The sequence below is a fragment of the Condylura cristata genome, unplaced genomic scaffold (genome assembly GCF_000260355.1).
Source record: "Condylura cristata isolate star-nosed mole 26May11 unplaced genomic scaffold, ConCri1.0 scaffold00046, whole genome shotgun sequence".
Classification (NCBI taxonomy): domain Eukaryota; kingdom Metazoa; phylum Chordata; class Mammalia; order Eulipotyphla; family Talpidae; genus Condylura; species Condylura cristata.
Window position 1 is genome coordinate 656,125 of NW_004567147.1, and position 19,406 is coordinate 675,530.

General features: G+C 35.9%; 2 protein-coding genes across 2 annotated transcripts; both read right to left on the reverse strand.

Moving 5' to 3' along the window:
• Positions 1–8,450: 8,450 nt before the first annotated feature.
• On the reverse strand, positions 8,451–9,407 carry LOC101626609 (olfactory receptor 14J1-like). Its single transcript, XM_004694733.1, has one exon. It carries the CDS (start codon positions 9,405–9,407, stop codon positions 8,451–8,453), a length of 957 nt encoding a protein of 318 aa, XP_004694790.1.
• Positions 9,408–17,475: 8,068 nt separating this feature from the next.
• Positions 17,476–18,411, reverse strand: LOC101632915 (olfactory receptor 2G3-like). The gene has a single exon (XM_004694757.1). The coding sequence runs from the start codon at positions 18,409–18,411 to the stop codon at positions 17,476–17,478; it is 936 nt and encodes a 311-aa protein (XP_004694814.1).
• Between the last annotated feature and the right edge of the window lie 995 nt (positions 18,412–19,406).

Below are 19,406 nucleotides of genomic sequence, written 5' to 3' on the forward strand. Positions count from 1 at the left end.
TGGTCAGGGTCTTGCTCCCCTTGTGTGGCCTGCATGCCTGCAGGAAGGCTTGGCCCCAGCTAGCTGGCTCAATAAACTCCACTTTTGCATTTCTGGTCCTGTCCTTTGTTGCAGAGGCAACCAGGTGATTTCAGACCCTAACAGTTCTTATTTATAAATATTTACTGTCCATCACATTACCAATGTTCTTAACACTTGAATGTATTTGCCAATTTATTTGAAATTATTTTATTGTTGGATCCATTAATTCTGTCATTTGCTATAAATCGTTCAATTTATATTCTTTCTTCTTATTAGTCACTAGTCATTTTTCAGAAACTTATTTTCTTCAACAAATTTGTATATCTCTGAAGTTATCAGGTATCGTTCTCTTTTCATGGAATAACTGGGGTGGAAGTCAAATGTGTGTGTCTGTGGGGAGGGAAAGGATTCCAGAGACCGAGTGGAGAGCAGAACAGGAAGATTTATTGAAATACACTGCTGAGGGGAACAGTGGACAGACAGGAGAGGTCTGCTGCACCATCTGGGGTCACCTCCCTGATAAGGTTCAAACTCAGACCACAGTGGTGATACCACTAAGACTTAACTGCTAGGCCACCAGAGTCTAGTCCCGGGTCTCAGGGACTAGACTGGCCATATATTTAGGAAAGGCATTCAAATCTAGTTCTTACAACACTCTTGCCTACATGTGACTATGCTGTCATTTCTTTTCACAGACATTTTCACTTTGCAAAGCAGTAGCAGCTCTGCCTACCCGTGTCTATGCAGGTTTCTCTTTCTTTTTCCTAATAAAATTGTCTTTTAAAAATCTGGGAAAAAATACAAAAACACCGATCTCGTGTTGCCCCCCTCCTACTGAGCTAGTGCTCAGGATTTTATCACTCAGAATTGAGTTTCTGCCACTAAACATTACCTGGACCAGACTCCACTACATCTGTTTTACCAGGTAATTCTCCTCCTCAGAGAAAAAGCGGTACCTTTTACTACTCATCACTCTTTTTTCAGACCTGTCTTTTTTAGTCATCATCTTCTATATGAAAAAAAGAGGATAAATAAAACTCCAAGTGCAGTTAACTGGTCCAAGAGCTACTCATGTCAATTACTGTTGACTTCAGACCTCTGTGGTGCCCTAATGTTATTCAACCAATTATCAAGATTGAACTTCAATTTGTTCTGCTTTTCAGTTGAAGAAAATGATAGTCAGTGCCAGTCAAGTTTAATTCACACACACACACACAAATTATAATGGAATAACTGAAACATCTCCTCCATTCAGAAAGGAACTCAGACACAATGCTTGATTTTCCATAAGACTTCTTCTAAATTACAGGCCCTCTTCACATACACTAGAGATAGTTTATCTTATATCTCTCTTATTTTATATTTATATTTTTAGTTAAATTTCTTAGCTCCATTCTGTCATCCTTCTTTTGTGTCTCTACAAAAGGGTTAAAGACACCACACGTGATTTTGCCCTATATTCTATAATAGAAACATTAGTGACTTGTGTCCTGGTATGTGTACTCAATTTATTTATTTTGAGATTTTCCCCCCTAATTGGTAAGTTCATAACATTAAAATTTAGTTATTCAGAGTATATAAAATGAGATATTAATTTAAAAATAAAATAAATTAATTATTAATTATATTACTAAATATGAAGAGGCCATGAATACTGGAGATATATATATATATATTATACATTTATGTATCTAACTTGTTTCAATATAAAAATAATGCACAATGTCTCCTCCCCTTTCAGCCTGTGCTAATTCTCAGCCTTTACTGGTTCTTATAAGCTCTTTCACTCTGATCCTCATTATTACTTTCTACCTGTTCAATACTGTTGTACCTATTAGAAGTCCTAGGGTAATGTTCTTGGCATAGTCCTGCTAAGAGCCCTGCCCTTATTTAACACTAAATGAATGGCATTAGTAGCTGAAGTATTCCTTTTCTCCTGAGTCTCCACTGTTTCTCTTATTTATATCTTGAGCATTAAAGTTATCTGAATGGTTCTCAACCAGCTGATATCAGATAAAAGGCACCCAGGATGTCTACTAGTGCCACTGCACCCTCCACATGCCCTCCTTTATGTTCCATGGATGCGATTCCAAGACATTCTGCTCACAAAAGAGTTTGTTTTTACTTTTAGCACACATCTAATGGGGAAGCAATAATAACCTCATTTTCTATCTTCATGGTTCTGCCACTGATAATTATCTGTCAGTTCCTTTTGTTTCTTTGAATTCCAATATGTAAGAGAGCATGTGGTATTTGTCTTTCTCAATTTCTCTGCTATGACCCATGCTAATTCCATTCATGTTGTCAACAATGGCAAAATTTCATCCCATTTTATAACTGATAAGTATATTTTGTTGTGTATATATACCACATTTTCTTAATCTAATCATCTATTGTTTAGCATGTAGGTTGTCTCTATATGTGGTATTGAAAATAAGATTGCAGTGAACATAGTGAATTGAGATTTGGGGGAGCAGGTGTAGAATCCGAGGACCCCAGGCAGGCTCTTCCTCTGTTTTTGGCAAGGGAAGAATTCAATGTGAAAACCAAAGTATAGAAAAGCAAGTGGCTTATTGACAGGTGAGGGTGAGGACAGAACAGCTCTCCAGTTGGAGAAGGGTTCCCAGTGGGTAGACACTGAGGTGGCAAAAAGTAAGTGCCTATGTGGGTACAGTGGGCCAGGAGTGAGGCTTGGCTTTTGGGTAGCTCCAAGTTATGTCTCTTGCTGATTAGCCAGACCCGATGGGGTCTCTTAGGCTTCAGAGGCCAACATTTCCCAGCCTACTTTTCTGAAACAAGCTTTAGCCCACTGCTGTTGTCCTAAACAGAGCTTTGCTATTTGGCACAACTGCTATTATGCTATTTGGTTGCTGTTCTGAACATTCCACTTCTAACTGAATTGTGGAGGGGGGCATCTTCCTGGTCTGCCAGTATTTCTCAGTAATGGACTTGGGACTTGGGGCTCCCTGTTCCTAACTGACTGCCTATACCTATTTCCTAACTTCCTCCTTCCACTGGAGCACATGCATCCCTTCAACTTTGCCAGCTCTCTTTTCCTTATTTTGATAGATAGCTGGAAAGGAATTACCCTCTCTACTGTCTTCCATAGGGTCTAGACCGATAGCCTTGTTCCTACCAATAGTGTGTAAGGTTTTATTTTTATCCACAACTCACCAACATTTGTTGTTTCTGTATTTATTTTTATTTGGGCCATTCTCATAAGCTTGAGGTATTTCATTATAACTTCTGTTTGCATTTCCCTGATGATACGTGATGTTTAACACTACTTCATGTGCCTGCAGGCCATTTATATGATTTCTTTTTAAACTGAGTATCCTCAGTTCTTTGTAGATCTCAGATTTTAAAGCCCTTGTCAGATGTATGAAGGAAAAATATTTTTCCAATTCAGTAGGATGCCTTTCATTTCAATGATAGTTTCATTCACTGGGTAGTATCTTTTTAGTTTGATGTAATTTCTATTATTCATTTTCACTTTAATCCTTAAATCTACAAAGATATTGCTGTAGTCAATGCTTTGGAGTATTTTTCAGGGATGAACATTACATTAAGGTTCAGGATATCAATATATTAGGAAGACATAGCATTCATTATATGTATGCACTAAACAAAGGAGCACCAAAATATACATGAAAACAATTAATAAACCTAAAAAACACAGACACTGGCAAAAACATAATAGTGGGCGGAGGACCTTAGCACTCCACTAGTCAACCAAACAGGAAATAAAACAACTAACAACAGCCTTATGTACAAAATTAAAGCATATGAACCCACAGACATTTATGGACACCCTATCACAGAAAACCTGAGCACTCTTTCTTCTCAAGTGCAAATGGAACATTGTCAAAGATGGATTATATGTTATGCTACAAAATAAGCATCAATAAATTCATGAAGATTAAATTTATATCAAGTATCATCTCTGATCACAATGGCATCAAATTAGAACTCAACCATAAAAAAATCTGGAAAAGCCTCTAAATTGTAGAGACTAACCAACACACCACTGAGTAAAATTGGATTAAAGAATAAATTGTAAAGAAGTTTAACAATATCTTGGAGACACAGTATACCAAAACCTGTGGATGCAACAAAAACTTTGCTAAAAGGAACATTATGTTAAGATATAAGAAAGATCTCAAATAAATAATCTGACATCAGAACTTCAGGAACTAGAAAAAAAAATAGAACAAATGAAATCAAGCCAGAAGGAGAAAATAATACAACTTAGAGCAGAAAATAAAATTTAAAATCAAAGTACATAAGCATAAGTTGAACAGAAATAAAAAAGATGACTCAAAAGATTAATAAAACCATAAATTGGTTTTCTTAAAAATAAAATTTTAACTAGATTCATTAAGGGAAAAAAATCTAATAAATAGAACAAAAAAATAAAGAGGAGGAATTACAAAGGTCATTTCAAAATCAGGGGCTCATAAGATATTACAATGGACATCTATATGACAGAAATTGAATTTTATAAAAGAATAAATAAAACTGAAAACTAGTAGAAGGAAGGAAATAGTAATTAGAGCAGAAACAAATGAAGTAAAAAAATAATCCAAAGGATCAATGAAACCAAAAACTAGTTCCTGAAAATAAAATAAAATAAAAAAAGAGAGAAAGAAAAAAAAACTCTAACTGGAAAAATGGAAGAAAACTCTGGAAAAACAGAATCAGAAATGAGCAAGGATTAGTTACAACACACAGATCAGGAATACAGGGAATCATAAACTATGAACATCTTTATGACAACAAATTGAACAACATACAAGAAATGAACAAACTCTTACAAGCATAAAAACTTACAAGACTGGATCAGGAAAACCTAAAAAACCTGAAAAGAGCCCAAGGATCAGTAAAATGTGTATCTCCTCAGTGTCACCCTTATTGAAATCTGTACTGATCTGCTGTCCATGGGCCCACCATACAGTGCCTCTCGCCGAGTCAAATTTTAGACAGACATCTTCCTAACTCTACACCCTTAGCTCCCCGAGCACTTAAGACAATTTCTGGTTGCTCAACTGAAATATATCTTTCTTTAATACTAGGAAATAATCACTTTGAAATATATTCAAGGCAAAATATGTCCATGTCTCCCAACTCCCTGGGAAGATAGGAGTGAGACCTTTCTCTTGCAGGTGACTTCACACTATTCTCTTTTGAGAAGATACTGGAAAAAAAAAAAAAAAGCCTTTTCCTTTGTATAGAATCTATTAGTAATCATTGATGGTATTAATCTCCCCACTCTCCAGCTCTTTATTTAAGCCAAGATGAGCTCAGACTGAGTTCTGGCTTTGCTCACTTTTTGAATTATCTTTGAATAATGTTTTTTTTATTCTTTTGGTCTTTTACCCAGTATGATTTTCACTTTCATAGCTGTACTCATTGGGTAACTAAATGTCATCTTTGAATCTCTAACTGCAAAATTATAGGACTCCCTCATTTCCATCAAGTTCAGAGACTCGTCTTCTGACTGTGTCAGAGTAATCTGTCATGAAATTATCCCTTCCATTGCTGATGTTATGCTGGAATATGTGACCAATGTGTTTTACCAGAGAAAAATGGAAGGGAGTGGGTAAATCAGTAAAAGCAGAAAATAGTGCAGTAAAAATAGATTTGATCTTTTTTCAGTGGCCTTAATAATGTACATATGTTTATTTTCAATAATGCACATTTGAAACTTGTATGATGTTATAATGCAATTTTACTTTAACTATAAATAAAGAAAAATGCAATAGCTAATCCTTCTGATTATTTGTTTCTCTATTATGGTTGAATTTATATAGAAAACACACCAAAAATCTTACTAGACTCCAGATTCCTCTACTTATGCTCCCCAAAGTTCAATGCCTCAGACATCACCTACAGCAGAAATGCCACACAGTGCCTGCTTGTTCATGCTGCCCATTTTAAAGTTGAAGCCTAAGCTTGAATGAGATTGGATCACCCATCAGTTGTCATCAGTCATTAATTGTAACAGTAAAACTATATAACATATAATATTGGCCTATAAATTTGTACCAACATGCAAATTAGTATAGATTAGACTAAAGTTAAAATGACATTTGAAATTAAATGGTATGTGAGTATGATAATGGGTAGCAAGGAATACTACACTGACCACCACTCTACTGCCCAAATGCTTTAGTGGTTGCTATCTGGGTTCTGCACCCCCACAAACAATTGCAAGACGGCTCAGGCTTAGAGAATAACAACAGAGGGATTTATTTAACAAACCAGGAAAAACAAGAGTTATTGAGGCCAATAACGGCCCTTTTCTTTACCCAAAGTCGTGTCCAGGACTGCACAAAGACCATTATGATGGCATCTTCTTGCCGCTGTGGACACCCAGCAGCCCGACTATGGGTGGACATTTGATTCACAGACACAGCAAAGGATGCAACAGGAGATGCTTCCTGCCCTGCCAGGATGCCCCAGCACAGACCAGACAAGCGACTCTCAAGACAGCAGCTATTAGCAGCCAAACCACCCAGCAGGTGGTCACACTCACGCATTATAGCAAGATACCTGGCTCTGTCTCCTGTCCTCTCCAGGCCACAGTCCACCGAGATGCTTGTGTCCAGGTCTCCCTTTCTCTTTGGGCTCCACTTTGACAAAACGCCCATTTCTTCAGGTTTGCCTTTCTCCGCCAGGCCTAACAAAACTTTTCCAAAATGACTGCTTAGACGAGAACGGACTCAAGGCCCAGCTCTGAGAAGCCTTCGAAAAGCTGAAAGCGAGAGTGGGGGCTCGGGGGACATCATGACACCGCCCTGCAGCGGCCTGCTGCACCCGTTTTTGTGTATGTCAGTCAGCCTGCGACTGCGCAGAACTTCTCTTGCGTGCCCAGGGCTCTCTTGCGCATGCGTAGAGCTCCCATATCGACATTTTTTAACCCTCTTTGCTTCACCCCGCTTTTAGCACCTTTCTGGGACTATTTTCTATCAGCACCCCCATCCAGGGGCACCACCTGTAACAATTTAAAGTCTTTGGCTACTGGTATCAAGTGCCCCTGCGGATACATTGTCACTTTCTATTGTAAATTGCCTAAACAGAGTTTTAAAAAAATGTGTGTAGTCAGGGTGATTTGGTGGTGGGAAGCCCACAGGGATTACAATTGAGATGGAAAAGGGCACAAAATGATGTAAAAATAAACTATTACAATAAAAAAATAAATTATAGACTTTGTGACAAAGAAAAAGTACGTGCAATAGAGATTAATAGTCCTTAAAATATACTTAGTAATTTTTCTTAAATGTGTTGATAGAAAATAATGAAAACATAGCTGTATATCAATATATCATTATTGTAAAATATGAATAAATGATTTTAACAAGTACACAATTGTTTTAATACATAATGTTATTACTGCTTTTCTGAATATGTTAAAACTGGTGAATTTCAGGCAACATAAAGTTCACACTGCAATGAGGGACATTGCATAAATATCAACCAATGAAAGTGTTTATTTAAATGTTTAAAAAATGTGCGTTGTTCCACTATGGAGAACTGTTTGGAGGTTCCTCAAACTGCTAAACATGGAACTTCCCTACGACCCAGCAATCCCGCTCCTAGGTATCTACCCAAAAGACCCAAAAACACTGATTGAAAAAGATACCTGCACCCCCATGTTTATTGCTGCTTTATTTACAATTGGAAAGACATGGAAACAACACAAATGCCCAAAAGTGGATGACTGGATTAAAAAGATGTATTTACACATTGTATTTACACATACACATTGTGTATGTGGTACATATACACAATGGAATATTACTCAGCAACCAAAAAAGATAAACACATTCCTTTTGCAGCAACATGGATGGAGCTGGAAAAGATCATGCTTAGGGAGATAAGCCAGAATGAAAAGAAAAAGTACTGGATGGTTTCACTTATAGCAGGAATATAATGGACCAGGTGAGAAAATAATAATGAACAGCTATATACCAGAGACATTTTATGGGGGTGAAGTGGGGAATGGGATCAAAAACAATTGGGGGGGAGGGAAGTGCACTGGACTATGGTGATTTGGGGATTACATGGGGATTACAACTGAGATGGAAAAATGCACAAAATGATGTAAAAATAAACTATTATTTTAAAAAATTCTGGCAAAAAATGTGTATTGTTTATTGACATTTCTGTATTGTGTATTTGTGTATCGATAGGTATTGAGATGGAAAGGATAACAGTGGACATTTATTAAAAGTTGATAATGGTTTATTTTTCTTTTATGTAAAAGAACAAAGAAAATGGTTTTAAAAAGGTCAGTCAAACATATGAAGAGTTGCCATTATGACAATGACTATATTATATGGCTTACCTATAGAGAAGAAAATATTCATTCACCTGTACTGAATTAATTCTAATACTAAAGAGGTTCCTTGTGTAAAATTCAGCAGCCATCAACAGGACAAAAAACTTTTCTTGGTGAATTCTCCACCTAACAGTAGTTTTCTTAAAACTCCTTTCAAGGCCTCATTCCTAAAGCTATAGATAATAGGATTGAGTGTTGGGGGCAATACTGTATAAAAAATAGAAATCAGAATGTCAAAAGCAGTTGGAGAATCTGAAGGTGGTTTTAGAAATTCAAAGGTGCCTGTGGAGAGAAAAAATGACACAACGAAGAGGTGGGGTAAGCAGGTAGAGAAGGCCTTGGCCCGACCCTCGGCAGAGGGGATTCTCAGAACTGTAGAGAAGATGTGAACATAGGAAAGGACTATGGAGGTGAAGCAGATGAGAGCCATCACGGACATGAAAGCAGCCACGCCAACAACGCCCAGGTAATCGTTGGAGCAGGAGAGCTTCAGCAACTGTGGGATGTCACAGAAGAACTGGTGGATTATTTTGGTCCTACAGAATGTGATAGAGAAGGTGGTCGCTGTGTACAATATTCCAGAAACGCCTCCGCTTAGCCAAACGGCTGTCACTGCCCACACGCAGGTTCGAGGTGTCATGATGACCTCATAGTGGAGTGGAAAGCAGATGGCGGCATAGCGGTCGTAAGACATCACTGTGAGAATGGCCACTTCTGCCCAGGCTAACGATGTGAAGAAAAATACCTGAAGTATACACTGGCACTGGGAAATATAGCCGTCATCCATCAGTGAATTGTCAATGGACTGTGGGACTGTGACAGAAATGAAGGAGAGGTCCAGAAAGGACAGATGTCTCAAGAAGTAATACATAGGGTGTTGGAGTTGTTGGTCCAGAATTGTGATGGTGATAATGATGAGGTTTCCTGCTAAGGCCAAAATGTACATCACCAAGAAAAGCAAAGCATGTAAGATTTGTAGCTCACGGTTGCTAGAAAAGCCCATAAGGAGGAATCCACTGTCTGTGGTTATATTTGTTATAAACATTTTCAAGAGTCAAATTGTGATAGCTGGAAACAGAAAAAGTAGAGGTGATGTAGTAAGGAAAGGTAAAAATATTTTTATTAATTCATCATTACTTTTTCAACAATAATTTTTTTTTCAGTAACTGTTATTTCTGTTTTGATCTATGTAGACGGTTGGTGACCCAAAGGTGAAATTAAATATTTCAACTAAAAATAGAACTTAGAGAAAACACTATTATCTTAGTAGTTACAGTGGCATGTAAATGAGGTCCTGTCATATATATATATATATATATATATATATATATATATATGCAAACGAATGTATTTGTATCATAAAAAAAAAGAAACTACTCCATTTCTGCAGGTGAAACCCAAACAGCAGAAAAATGATGATCATGTCTTGATGAGAGGTTTCTGAAAATTAGATGAATTGGAGCTGTGTATAGCAGAGTGACTCATATTAGCAGATGGAATGGCTTTTTAGAGGAAATGCAGTATTGGGAATAGAAACAAGGTGAGCTGGTTAGTGGAGTGATAGTCTTTTCCTGACAAACAATTCTATTATTTGTGGAGCTCCAATATTTGTGGAGCCAAAGGCCAAACTATGTAGAGTTATTGTTTAATTAACATTTTAATGAATACCTCATTGAAATCAAGAGTGGAGAAAAAAGCTTTTACAAAGGAAATACATGTCACTCTCCACTTTAGCATTTACTCTGATTCCATGGAGCATATTCTGGTATCTAATAAATATATTTCTCTCTGAATTAATATTTTAATCTTAATACTTTTAATACTACCTTCAGTTAAACAAGTAATTTTTTGAGCATTTATTACAAACATGCATTTTGTAAAGAGGAACATGGTGATTGCTTCAGGGTGTTTTTAAATGTTGGAGGAAAACATTCAAATGCTTTCTACATAACTTCAGAAGAAAGCCTACAGAGGTATTAAGTGATCTACTTTAAATGAAAGGGATAAATCAACACTGTACAGTGTTTCAGCTTTATGGGATAGAAGTGACCAAAAATCCTAACTTCATTAACTCGTGCATTAGTATATTTATTAATAAATCACTGTTTCTGCATTTTTTTCTATCTGTGACTTCCAAGAAATAAAATCACCGCATATGACTGTTTATTTGGGTTTTATTCTAATCCATGTGAAATCTCACCAGATATCGTTTGTATCTCATTAATTCATGTTCTTAGAAATGATATTTAAGAGGATCTTAAACGTTTAGGCCCTTGACTTCACAACCCCCTATAATGGCAAATTTGCCTGGAAAAAACCTTAGGTATCACTTCATTCCCATTAGTTATTTGTCTGAGGGGCTATTATTAGTTCAGTAGCTTCTCTCATTCCCTTTGTTTTTCTGCTGTCTAATGCCAGTCTCTCCTGTTAATAGTTTAGAATTCTGCCCCTCTCAAGTCTTTTCCATGAAGGATGAAATTAGCACTGGGCACCTGATTTCTAGACCCTATTCTCACAGTAGTTTTAAATTTATTATAAAAATGCATGTTAAATTAACTAAAATGTTTAAACTTTTGTTTTACCTGACAATTTTGAAAATATTTCTTCTCTAGTTCTGTGAATATGAATCACAAGGTTATGAATAAATAGGTATAATATCTCCAATCTTAATTCATTTCAATGAAAGTCTCATAGCAGAAAGCAGGAAAATTAAAGAGCAACATAATTTTGTATCTTGGTTTTTTTTCCTCAAAATGATAAAATTATTTTAAAAACTGACTTCATTATTACCCATACTTAATTTTAATTTTAGTATATAAGATATTTTAATCTTCCAAGTTATACAAATAATTGTCATCCGACTAAAGTTGCAAAAAACTGAATAATTTTGAGAAGCCATTTTTATGAGTTAGATGCCATGAATCTATCATAAAATAAATGCCATTTAATTCACACAGGTAAGTTTTATATTTATGAGTTTAGCATTTTAATCTCTACTTTTGTAAGAAATATAGGCTTGAAATACTTAACAGAGTTTAGTGTATCAAATTTACCCTTTGCAATTTATACAGATGCCTAAATCTAAAACCTATGTGTTCTAATGGAAGACATGAAGAAAAAAGACAAAATTATATTCAACATTTAGCTATCTAAGGCATTGCCTTTCTCAGTGATATCAGAGATTATCTTAAAAACCCTTTTTATACTACCATTACTTCACTGAATATATACATAAACATATAAAAGGTTAGTTTTTCCAAGTTGCTGGTTCTCCTTAAGTTGTTCATTATTGTAGTGTGTGAACTAAATTAATCTTCTAATTTTGGGGGAAAGTAAGCCTTCTCCTTGTTAGAATTGTCTTGCTTTTAAACTCAATTTGAAGAACATAGACTTTGTCAGTTTCCATAAAACATTTCCTGTTATCCTACTCAAGATTGTAAAACTTACCTCAGTTGTTTTTGGTGTGTGTGCACCATTAAATTTGACTACCAAATTCTGATCTTTCTCATCTCTCATCTACAAGAGGGCCCATTTTAAATATGTTGTTTCCCTTGAGAACTCTTTTTTTTTTTTTTTTTTTGGTATCTTATGTAATGGAAACCTAAATTGAATGATAAAATTGTTTCACTTTTTCACCTCTCTGTCACAGGAGATTTAGAAACTGAAATTTTCATAGGGCAGGGATTAAACTGTGGTATTTTGTTGGGACTAGCTAAGCAGTGCTCAAACATTAGTAAAAGTATTATTCACAAACAGAGGTACCTGAACACCGCACTATTCTGATTCATGAGGTCTGATATGACACCCATGAACTTGAATTCCTAACAAGTTGCAGCTACTGCTCTTAGTACTACATTTGGAAAACCATAGTGTAAATAACCCGTACACTTAGAAAGGAAAACAGATTTTAAACATTAGAAAAAAATCTCAAATTCCAAGACTTTGTAAAATGACAAGCTAGTCATTTATGGTAAGTGTTTATGACTTATTTTGTTAGAAATTTTCTATACATTAAATCTCAGATTTTGAGCAGCTACTTTGGTTATTCATTATAATTTATATAATAATCATAACTACCTATTAAAAGAGCCTGAAACAAATCTAGCAACAGGGCTTGAGAATCTTGATAATAGCATGGTTTAGAATATTAAAATCCATTATTGAAATCTTAGTTAACAAGTTTTATAAAAACTTAAAAAAATGTAAGCCCACAATATTCTTTTGTAACTTCTGAGTTTATTTACACACTTTAAAATTTTCAGAAATAAGTATATGATAATAAATTATATTTTGTTGCAAGTGTTTCCTTTAAACTACATAGATTTATTTTTCATATTTCTGGAAATATTATTATGTTTAAAAGAGAGTAAACAGGAAGTTAAAAAGACAGGAGTAAAGGCACATTAAAAAACTCATAGTGGGCTCTCCCTGATGGCGCAACAGGTTAAAACACCCCATTATGAAGCTCTCTAAAGCCACTGCAGTACAAGTTTTACCCCCCGACCAGGGAGCTGACCCACATGGTGTGGCAGACCTCTCCTGACCCGCCTACTGCTCCCCTCAGCAGTGTACTTCGTCAATCTGCCTGTTCTGCTCCTCACTCTGTCTCTTGTGAAACCTCTCACCCACCACACCTCTGGCCTGTACCCGAGTTCTGTAAGCATGCATAAATAAATCTTTAAAAAAAAATCATAGAGCATGATGAAGTGGCATTTATCCTTTGATGCCTGAGTGGTTCAAAAATGAAGGTGATAACAACACATATGTTGATCAATAAAGGATAAAAGTTCTATAATTTTCTAGGTAGATACAGAAAAGTCATTTGACAAAATTGAAGACAATTTAAAATAAAAACTCAGCAACTTAGGTGTAAAAGGAAAATAAACCAACAAAATAAAGGTGATATGTGAAAATCTCATGCTCACATACTTAACTGTGAAATGCTGAAAGCCTTCCTTTAAGGTTATGATGAGGACAGGAGAGCCCATTGCCATTATTTCTAAATTAAGCCTGATATTGGAAGTCCTAGGCAGAGTAATTAGTCAAGAAAAGTGAAGGCAAAAAAAAAATTGTCTTTGCTTTTATATTATCTAAACCTAAAACCCTGAAGATGTGGGGCTGAGGGGAGGGAGCAGAAGGACTGTTAGAAATAATTCAGGGAATTCAGAAAGGTCACAGATAAAAAACAAACAAAGGCAACTTTTCTGCACAAGAATAATGAACCATCTTAAACGAATTTAAGAATTCAAGTTCATAATAGGATGATTTTTGCTAGAATAACAAATATTTGTACTTTTTTTGTATGTTCCTGCAGGTCTTCTAGATTATCTATAGGTAAACTTCTGTTTTTCCTGAGCATTATAAAGTTGGTTGCCAGTGTTCTAAGACTAGAATGAGAAAAAAATTATAGAGCATTACGTTTTGGCAGGTTTCCAAAATTTGTTGCTTTTCGTATGTCACCACAGTCAAATCTCAGCCAAGGGGCTGTAGAGACTCTAATTTAAACCAAGGGTGACATATTCTTACATTTCCTAAACCTTCACTGCTACTCCGGAGATGCACACTATGAATATCTTCTTCTTTCTTTTATATTTGTTACATCATCCTTCATTTTGGTACAATGTATGACTTCCCTGTGGAATTCCCACCAGCAGTTCACCACACACCACCATCCTAGTCCTTGTGCGCTTCCCTCTCCATCCTGATCCATCTCCTTTCTCCTCCCCTACAGAGTGTCTCTGATTTCATTTCTGCTTTCACTACCTATCCTATTCTGTGTCTTTACAGATTCATGCTGCTTTGTATTTGATATATTTTTATTGGTTTTAGAAAGGAGTGGGAATAAGAATTTTCATTTACCTGCTATGTGTAGTAAGTTATTATACTCTTTACATTTTTGGTTAAGGGGAAAATTAATAGTAATATGTATGCTAAACTTGAAAATGAGCTTTAAATTTTTATTTAATAATAAACTATTAAGTTATAAAAATATAAAGTGCTGTATTATTTTTATTCCTGATTAATATCATTGGATGTTAGTAATCTGATTTTAACTCACCTTTTAGCAATTACTTCTGGGCTTTAACATATTAAAGATGTTCTTAACTGGAGGGCAATTTTTTTACATACATTTATTTTTATCTCTTCCTTCAAAGGGATATTCAGTAACCTCTAGATATACACTTTATTATTACTTCTCAGACAAATGGGCATTTAAAATTCTTGCTCTCTTATTTCATTGTGTTTCTTGAATGACCTTAATTGCTTTATTAAACATGAAATATATTTTATAAGAATATTATGTATAGGCCCTCCCTGTTGGCACAGTGGGTTAAAGCACAGCACTGAGAAGCTAAACCCACTTCGCATGAGTTTGATTCCTGCCTGCCCCGGAGGTGACCACATGGCATGGCAGACCTCTCCTGACCTGCCCACTGCTCCCCTCAGCAGTATACTCCGTCGATCTGCCTGTTCTGCTCCCCACTCTGTCTCTGGTGAAGCCTCTCATGGCCCCTGAGCCTCTGGCCTGTACCCCAGTTCTGTATGCACAAATAAATAAGTCTAAAAAAAAAAAGAATATTATGTATAATTTGTTAACAGTGTTAGGCGATTGTAGTTCTACACAATAATTAACATGCTGTGATGCTTATGTTTTTAATATTTAGTGAATAATGAATACATTGCCACTAATTCACCCTGCCGCATCACCATAGTCTATGTTGATTTATTACTTGACATGCCAATTCTTTGTGCATATGTTTTCATTTTAGGGGAGTTTTTTTTTTTTTTTAACAAATCGCTGGCTTTTTTTTTTTTTGGGTTTACTTATTTATGCATACAGACCTGGGGTAACTGGAGTATAGGCCAGAGGTACAGGGGTGGCAAAAGATTCAGCAGAGACAGAGTGGGGAGCAGAACAGGCAGATCTACGAAGTACGCTGCTGAGGGGAGCAGCCAGCAGGTCAGAAGAGGTCTGCTGCACCATTTGGATTACTTCCTCTGGGGTCTTGGATGGAACTTGCACTGAAACTCCTGCAGCTAGCTTGCAGTGCTGTGCTCTAACTTGTTGAGCCACCAGGGAGGGTCCTTAGAGAGATTTTTAAAGGGCAAAGATCACAGGTTAAATTTCTTTTGTATAAGTTTATTATTTAGATTTCATGAGAGGAATTAATGATATGAATTGAAAAACAGTAAATGTAAGGATAGGCTTTTCTTCTAAAAGAAATAACAAAATTATGGAAAATTGCATAGCTTAATAAAAGATTATTTTGATCCTTCTTTAGGAGAACTTTGTCAATCAGGATTTTATTTGATCTTGTTATAGTAGGTGGGTCCAGGTTGTATATTGGGAAGTAAATTACATGATCAAGGATGAGGTGTGCAATAGTATTAGAGCCCCGTTCTCCTAATCCCTATACTGAATTTGGCTAATGGGAAATAACAGATATAAAGGAAGAACTAAGCATTATACTTGAACTATAATCATTATATGATCAAAGAAAAAGAATATTATTGACTTGTTTATGAAAATATGCATGCCCAAATCAAGCAACTAACATATTTGGTCAGATGTCAAATATTTATCAACTCATTTTATTGTCACAAGTGAACTTAGTAGCATATTAACTAGTGACTTTCTACATCATTTGCCATCAATTTCATTCAATCTGACACTGTAATCTTTTTTAAAAATTATATTTATTTTTGCACAGAAGAACTGAAGTGTAGGTAGAAATACAGGTGGATTCACCAGAGACAGAGTGGGGAGCAGAACAGGTGGATCTACTGAAGTACACTGCTGAAGGGAGCAGTGGGTGAGACAGGAGAGGTCTGCTGCACCGTGTGGGTCAGTTCCTTGGCCAGGGATTGGGTCCAGGCCACAAGGCTGTGTGGTGGAAATCTGAGACTTAACCCCTAGACCATCATGGAGGCCCCTGAGTCTGGTTATTAGGATCAACAGAGTTTATTCATAACTGACATTTACTGATTTCCTGCTATATGCCTTATACCTACTAAAGTAAAACAAATCTGTGAGATTTTCTTCACTTTAGAAGCTAAGGATCAGAGATGTGAGGTAATTTACTTAAAGTAATGTGGCTGGAAAATAACTGATGGGAATAGGATATAGACTCTGGTATCTCAGTTCAAATATTCTTGATCAATACACTGTTATTTTGGAAACAGAACCTTCAGCTCTGTTTTCATCTATCATCATCACAAATAAAAATTGTGCAATACTTTCTATAAATGAGTGGAGAAAATAAACTACATATTCTTCTCTGTAATAAAGAAAAAAATAACTTTCCCCACATATTTCAGGTGATATGATATAAACATAAGTGGATAACTAATTACTGATAAGGTAGAAATAATATTGATGCAGTAAAATTTTTTATTGCATACATTAACTCAACATATATTAGATCAAAAAGAATAGTATGAGCAGAAGATTGAAAAATGTTTCAATCATTTTAACTTATTAAATTCACATAATATTGTTCATTTTTTACTAACAAGTAAATACAAAAAGTTCAATAAGACTTGCCCCAGCAAAAAAAAGAGAATTGTGTTAAAGTAATAATGCTCTTTTCTAATTTCCTAACTCTCATCTATCTGGAAAATAAAAGATTTGTATTATATTAATGGGAGATATTTTGGATAAGGTGCTTTCAGTAATTTGTTAGAATATTAATTGGTAAGGCTGAAGTGTAGAAAGAGGGCAACTGGTTATTAAATATATCCTATAAATGGGAAGAACAAAAGGAATAAAAGGTGGCAAAGGAAGGAAGGAAAAGATGAAAGAAGTGGTTAAAAAAGGAAGGGATGAAGGAAAAAATATACAGAAAGGAAAGGAAGGCAAGAAACAAATTTCTGCATTATAGACACTTAAGGGGCCTGGAGAAATAATGCCTTATATAAGCCCAATATGAGACTGGGAATAATATTGAAGTGAACAGATAATTATGAAATTAATTAAAATACAATAATACAGGTTATGAATATCACAGATGTTCCTTAAAGTTCAGTACAGTTCTGAGTGAAAGATTATACAAGACGACCTTTAGTTTCTTTTTGCCAATCAAAATTGCCTGCCCTGAGCTCTTCTTTTTCATTTATGAACTTGGGTCTCTGTCAAACAATCTTCTCAGTGCTCCTTTCACATCTTTATTTCTCAGTGTGTAAATGAGAGGATTGAGAGTTGGGGTCACTACTGTATAGAAAAGGGAGATGAACTTCCCTTGGGTATGGGCATAAGAGCTGTTGGGTTGGATGTAGATGGCTGTGATGCTCCCGTAGAAGAGGGACACTACTATCAAGTGGGACCCACATGTACCCAGGGCTTTGCGCCAGGCTTGTGCTGACTTGATCTTTATTACTGCCTTGACTATATGGCCATAGGATGTCAATATCAGTGATAAGGGCAGGAGTAGCAAGACCAGTGAAGCAATGAAGAGCTGGATCTCATTGGCATGGATGTCCACACAGGCAAGCTTAATCATTGAGGGTACCTCACAGAAGAAATGATGGATCCAGCGGTGTCCACAGCGAGGCAGCAGGAGGGTTATTGTGCTCTGGATGAGAGTATTTCCTATTCCACTCAGCCACGCAACACCTGCCAGAGCACGGCACAAACGTGGGTTCATCACGACCGCATAATGGAGAGGTTTGCAAACAGCAGCGTAGCGATCAAAAGCCATTACAGCCAGGAGAACACACTCAGTGGTGCCCAGTGCCAGGGAGACATAGAGCTGGACCGCACAGCCTGGCACAGTGATGCTCTTGTCTGGGCCTCTCAGGTTCCACAGCAGCTGTGGAACGATACTGGTAGTAAAGCAGATATCAACTAGGGAGAGATGAGTGAGGAAAAAGTACATGGGTGTTTTCAGTTTAGGATCTATGGAGGATATCAGAATTATGACTGTATTTCCCACAAGAGTCAAGATATAGGACACCAAAACACCTATGAAAAATATCTTTTCCAGGTCTGGATGATCAGAGAAACCCACCAGGATGAAGTCTTCGTTGACACTGCTATTGCTGATACCCATTACCTTGTTCAGAAAAAGGAAAATATTATGAAAACTTCAAAAAGCGTAATGTGTTGACCACTGGCCATAAAGTCAATCTTTACAATGACTATGAAAAATTGATTCTAAGAATTACAGTGACCCTATGGTGTCCTTCAGGAGCTGCAACAGATGACATTAAGAATAAAACCAGCGAGTTACATGAAGGATAATTGTGAAACCAAAGAGTTTTCCCCAGAGAAATAATAGAGGCTGACAAAAAATTTTTGCAGAAGAAATAAAGAGGGAAGAAAGTGTATATCAGAATAATAAAATTCACTCAGTTAATTTGTGGTTTATGACAAATTATTCAAATTAAATGGGTGGCAAATGAGTGATAACAATGTTTAACACATGAATGTCTCACACACACATGTATATGATATATATATATATATATATATATATACTTTTCATTTTTTTCAATCAGGATATTGAGGTGGGTATTTGTTAAAAAGAATTGATGACAAACAAACCTGGAGCTTAAAGAGGTTATTTTTCTGTAAAATGGCAGATATTTGGCTATTGAAAATAATATCGATGTCACATTAAAATGTTTAATCACGGGATTATGGTGATGGCACATGGGTGACTTGGTGATGGGAAACCCGCAGAGACTACAATTGAGATAAAAAAAATGTACAAAATGATGTAAAAATAAACTGTTAAAAAATAAAATAAATAAATAAATAGTTTAATCATACACATATGACTTCAATAAACATTTGCTTTAGGGACTAGTTAATTCATTTAGTCCACAAGGTTATTTTTGATGTTATTTCATGCAAAGCATTCAGAGAAAAGTCCCCTTGACATTATTATTTTGTGGCTTTGGAGAAATGGACTTCTGATCTTGCATGCTAAATGAAAGGGCAGTTGAACCTGAGTGAAGGAAATAAGACTCAAGGGAAGGAGACTTCTTTGGTGGAATGATAGGTTGCCTCAATATAGGTCAAATCCACATAGAAATTTCACCT

Bases quoted from the DNA above. Each gene is read 5' to 3' on its own strand.
- LOC101626609 (XM_004694733.1), bottom strand. From the start codon at position 9,407: ATGTTTATAACAAATATAACCACAGACAGTGGATTCCTCCTTATGGGC.
- LOC101632915 (XM_004694757.1), bottom strand. From the start codon at position 18,411: ATGGGTATCAGCAATAGCAGTGTCAACGAAGACTTCATCCTGGTGGGT.